Source organism: Penaeus japonicus, unplaced genomic scaffold, assembly GCF_977035675.1.
Source record: "Penaeus japonicus unplaced genomic scaffold, GWHDUDI00000001_assembly GWHDUDI00000042, whole genome shotgun sequence".
NCBI classification, from domain to species: Eukaryota; Metazoa; Arthropoda; class Malacostraca; order Decapoda; family Penaeidae; genus Penaeus; species Penaeus japonicus.
Window position 1 is genome coordinate 16,682,700 of NW_028234444.1, and position 5,000 is coordinate 16,687,699.

Here is a 5,000-nt window from a genome sequence, read left to right on the forward strand (position 1 = left end):
AGAGAGACGAGAGAGAGAGATGAGAGAGAAAGAGAGAGAGAGAGTGAAGAGTGATGAGAATGAGGAGAGAGATGTGAGAGCCGAGTGAGAGCGAGAGAGAGAGAGAGAGGAGCGAGAGTGTGGTGAGGATCAGTATAAAATGCTTGCACACTATATATCAAATACAGAAACAAATCAAATAGCAATTTTCTCATGAATACTCACTACAATAGCAAGGCAAATGGGGTCAGATCAGGTCTATCTTTGACTGTTGGGTGGTTCGCAATAGTTGCCTTCCCAAGTACTAGACCCTCGAAAGAACTAGTACCCTCGACTGTCACGCCTCTGCATTCCAAGATCCTTCCAGCATGAACTCCATCGGCGACGGCGGATGCGAACCCCTTCCATATTAAACAGAAGTAAATTGGAACATACAGACAGACCGGAAATCGATACGCTACCGCTGACGCCTGTTTTGTCCGCTGTTTTATACGTGTTGTGATAGTGTTTATTACTGTGATTATTGTGATGTTGTGTATATATCTATAGTGTGCCATAACGTAGACTATCTGCGTTAATGGAATAAACTGTAATGGTTCAAAACCTGTTGATTTGGCATCACTACTTATTTGTGGTGGGTTATTAGTTAAACAGATTAATACTACCTTCACAGAGAGAGAGGAATATATTTATATATATTATATATATAATATAACTATATATTTATATTATATATATCTATATATTTATAAATATTTATATATTATGGATATATATATTTATGTATATATATCTATGTATATATTTATATATATATGTATATGTACATTATATTATTTTATATATATGTTATATATATATATATGTATATATATATAATATTTATATATATGTATATATATATATATATATATATGTATATATTTATATATATGAATATATATGTAATATAATTTATAAATATATATGTATATATATATATATATATATATATATATATATATATGTATATATATAATATGCCTTCCCAATTATATATAGACATATATATACATATATATATGGTAAATTCAACTCTAAAAATGAGAAAATGTAAACTGGTAGTTAAATACAAAAAGAGAGACTGAAAGAGAGAAATAATAGGAAGAGATGGAAATACAAGAGAATGAACTTCAATAGATAAACACTCGTAAAATATGTTTTTCTTTAGATGATAGTTAGGAAAAGTAGAATCTTAAGTTACGAAAATTAAGACTCGTATCTATCTTCAGATCAGGAATATTATTTATCCAACACTGTTTTATTATCTTTTAAACTCATATCATAAAAAAAATCATATTCACATTATATAGAGGCGAAATCGAAGCAAATATCCCTATAGGTGTATTGAAATTAACAGATCTTGTTTGTTTTTTTCAAACACGTCGCTAACATGTTATCCCAAACAGGTTAGATGCAATATCAACGATCCTTTTTTGAAAAACTAACCAAAATAAAAATACTTTCACACTCAAACATTCCTTCATAGACCACAAAGATTCAGTAAGAACGGATGAGAATATCAAATATTCCCCTTTCAGGCTTATTTTAAGCCAAAATGCAAAGACGCTCGGATGTCACTTACGCGAACGCCGAACGTGAATCCGGATACTCCCATCAAACCCAAAAGACGAAGAAGAGAAACAAGGAAAAAAAATCCACCTTCTAGTGAGTCTCAACATTGCTGTTCTTGTCCGTTTGTCCCTTTATGTTCTTATGGATGTTCTAGATGGTCTTGTTTTAATAAGGATGGGTAGAGCGTAGAGGCGTGACAAAGCTGTAGAATTTAGGTTTTATTTTTAGCATCGCCATTGGCAGGTTGGAAGTCAGAAGGTTGAAATACGTGTGTAATTTAACATTAATTCTCGAGTGGTTGTGACTAACATACGTTGTTTGTGAAATAGGTAGATATCTTGGGGTTATTTAGGTTGGTAAGTGATTTTGGGGGAATTTAGATAGAGGGGAGAGTGATATCTAGATTAGTACAGGTTTATTTTTTCCATTTTTCTAACAGATAAAACAAGAAGCTGCTCGCTTAAATACTAGGAAAAATTGTTAAATGTAACTAGCTGTTTTTAGATAGTGGATTATTCTTACTAGAACTTCCTTTCTATACACTAAACCCCTGTAGTTTTACTTCATTATTTGCAAGAATACATATTAAGAGCATTTTTGTATTATTATAAAATCCACTTATAATAACTTACATGGTGTAAGTTTTAGCATGAGACACGCGAGTGCCTCATGTCGTGCCCATCCTGGTAATGATGATAAGAGACTGACCTATGCTATGGTTACGATAGCTTGATTTTTTTCCTTATCTTATCTTTTTAGTCATCATCGATAAGATAATAATCCACTTGACAGGCTGGTGATGATTGGCTTAATGTCCAGATTATATTTCAAGGAATTGTCATCACCAACATATCAAATGATTATCTTGACCAGCCTGTCGGTTATTAAATTATTATCTTGACCAGCCTGTCGGTTATTAAATGATTATATTTAGCATCATGTTTGGTCTTAAGATGAAACAAATGGAAAGTAGAGTCATATACTGCTTTAAATATAAGAAATAAATTAAATTAGCATGATTATATTTGTAAGGTGTTTTCAAGATTCAACTTTTTGATACATGTAATGGCTTAAAGTAGAGAAGAGGATATGTCTACATATATAAATATATATATATATATATATATATATATATATATATATATATACATATACATATACATATACATATACATATACATATACATATACATATACATATACATATACATATATACATATACATATACATATACATATACATATACATATACATATACATATATACATATATACATATACATATACATATACATATACATATACATATACATATACATATACATGTATTTATAAGTATAAGTAAATGTAAATGTATATGTGATGTAAATGTAAATGTAAATAAATGTTTATGTAAAGTTTTTTAAATGTATAAGTCTTGTATATACTATATATACATATGGCATATATATACAGGCTATATATCTGTGTGTGTGTGTGTGATGTATATATTATATATATATATATATATATATATATATATTATATGATATATATATATTATATATATATATATATTATATAAATCAGATAGAATTTAGATAGTTGATGTTAGATATAGATATATATTACATATATAGATATAGATATATATGTTTATATATAAATTATCAGTTTTATTAAACCAATGTCATCTTTTCAGAAAAAAACATGATACTCCTTGAATGCCAAGTGTGCCTAGAGTGTTACGATGCAAGGAAGCGAGTCCCGCGGAGTCTCAGTTGCAAGCATACCCTCTGCACATCCTGCATTGCCCAGATCATGAGAAGAGGGCCATTGAAATGCCCCTTCTGTCGTACGTTGCATGCCGGCGCAGTCATATCTCCGGTCGATGTCCCAGTTCAAGGAGAGATGGTTAGTGTTTTATATATCAATTGCAGAGACATGCATGCATATACAGGTGGATATCTTAGTTTAATACAGCCTCTTGTAAGTATTGCATCTACCTTTGGCATACTTTTTCTCTCTCTCTTTCTTTCTTTCTTTTCTCTCTCTCTCTCTCTCTCTCTCTCTCTCTCTCTCTCTCTCTCTCTCTCTCTCTCTCTTCTCTCTTCTCTCTCTTCTTCTCTCCCCACCCATTTTCCACTGCCTCTCCTCCTCACCTCCCTCTTCTCGGAGCTTCTCTTCCTTATCCTTTCCTTCCTCTCTCTCTCTCCCTCTCCCCCTCCCTCCTTCACCCTCACTCTCCCTCTCTCTCTTCTTCCTCTTACCTTTACTTCCTCTCCCTTTCCCTCTCCCTCCTCTCTCCCTTCCCCTCTCTACATACATTCTATAGAATTCAATTTTTCTTTCAGGCAGCGCTGGTGTTGGAGGACTCGAGTTCGAAGCCAGATGGGACAGCTTGTGAGTCTGCGCCAGAGGTAAAAAAAAAAAAGGAAAAGAAATATTGATATGATTGATGTTATCCTCTTTTATTATTATTTGTTTTACAGTCTCCGTACTAATTCATATGAGTTGAAGATGTATATTGTATCTTTTTATCGTTGTTAATGTGATTATTCTTAATGCCGTTACTCAATTGCATGTTTAACTGGGTTATCTTAACACTCAAAGGGTGCAATATGTCAGTTGTCATCCAAGTGTATACATTCAAAATAATTCAAATTAAATGGCATCCAATCAAGAGCGTTCAATTTATCCACATTATATGTATCTAAATTAAACATGCATCTTCCACAACTAGTGTGCTCTTGAGACACAGAGATTTATCGTCCTTTAGGAGTTGTATGATAGAGCCATGATATCTCTCAGTTTTTCTCTTCTCTTTTCCGTTTTATTTTTCTCCCTTGCATCTCATCTGTATGTCCCTCCATACCTCTTCTCTCACAAATTGTACTTACCCCCCCCACCCCCCCCCCCCCCCCCCCCCTCCCCTACACGCCCCCCCCCCCCCCCCCCCCCCCCTCCCCCCCCCCCCCCCCCCCACCCCCCCCCCCCCTTTAATCATTTTTTTCCTTCTCGTTTGCACCAAACTTTTTTTTTTTTTTTTTTTGCAGTCTCACATATCCATCTTGCATTTTGTCTTGTCCCTCACATTTTCCTCCCTTTATATTTTCTCACATCTTCCCTGGATTATTTCCTCTCCCTTACATTATTACTCCCCTTCATCTTTCCTCTCCTGTGCATCTCCATTTCTTCATCTTTGCTCTCCTTCGCATCTCCTTCCCTGTATTTCTTCTCACTGACTTCTCTTCCTCTGCATCTCTCCTCTCCCTCACCACTGCTCTTTCTTTGCCTTTACACTCTCTCTTTTGTCTCTTCTTCATCTTGTCTTTCCCCCCATATCTCCTTCTCCTCACACCATCTCATCTCACTCACCCAGGTGTCTCTACCCCTTTCAGGCATCAGGCGTCAACGTGCTGAAGCTG

At 34.3% G+C, this 5,000-nt stretch overlaps 2 protein-coding genes across 2 annotated transcripts in view; one reads left to right on the plus strand and one right to left on the minus strand.

Annotated features, from left to right (window-relative positions):
• Window positions 1-2,284, minus strand: part of LOC122254210 (polycystin-1-like protein 2) — a 25,785-nt gene extending 23,501 nt beyond the window's left edge. Inside the window, exon 1 of the mRNA XM_043017787.2 lies at window positions 2,226-2,284. The gene's annotated coding sequence lies outside the window, so the exon portion shown is untranslated. The remainder of the gene's footprint in view (window positions 1-2,225) is intronic.
• LOC122254207 (uncharacterized) overlaps window positions 1,535-5,000 on the plus strand; it is an 18,325-nt gene continuing 14,859 nt past the window's right edge. The window contains exons 1-4 of the mRNA XM_086535037.1: window positions 1,535-1,686; window positions 3,275-3,486; window positions 3,927-3,992; window positions 4,974-5,000. The exon at window positions 4,974-5,000 is cut by the window's right edge and continues 174 nt beyond it. Coding sequence (XP_086391163.1) covers window positions 1,593-1,686; window positions 3,275-3,486; window positions 3,927-3,992; window positions 4,974-5,000 — 399 coding nt within the window. The 5' untranslated portion in view covers window positions 1,535-1,592. The remainder of the gene's footprint in view (window positions 1,687-3,274; window positions 3,487-3,926; window positions 3,993-4,973) is intronic.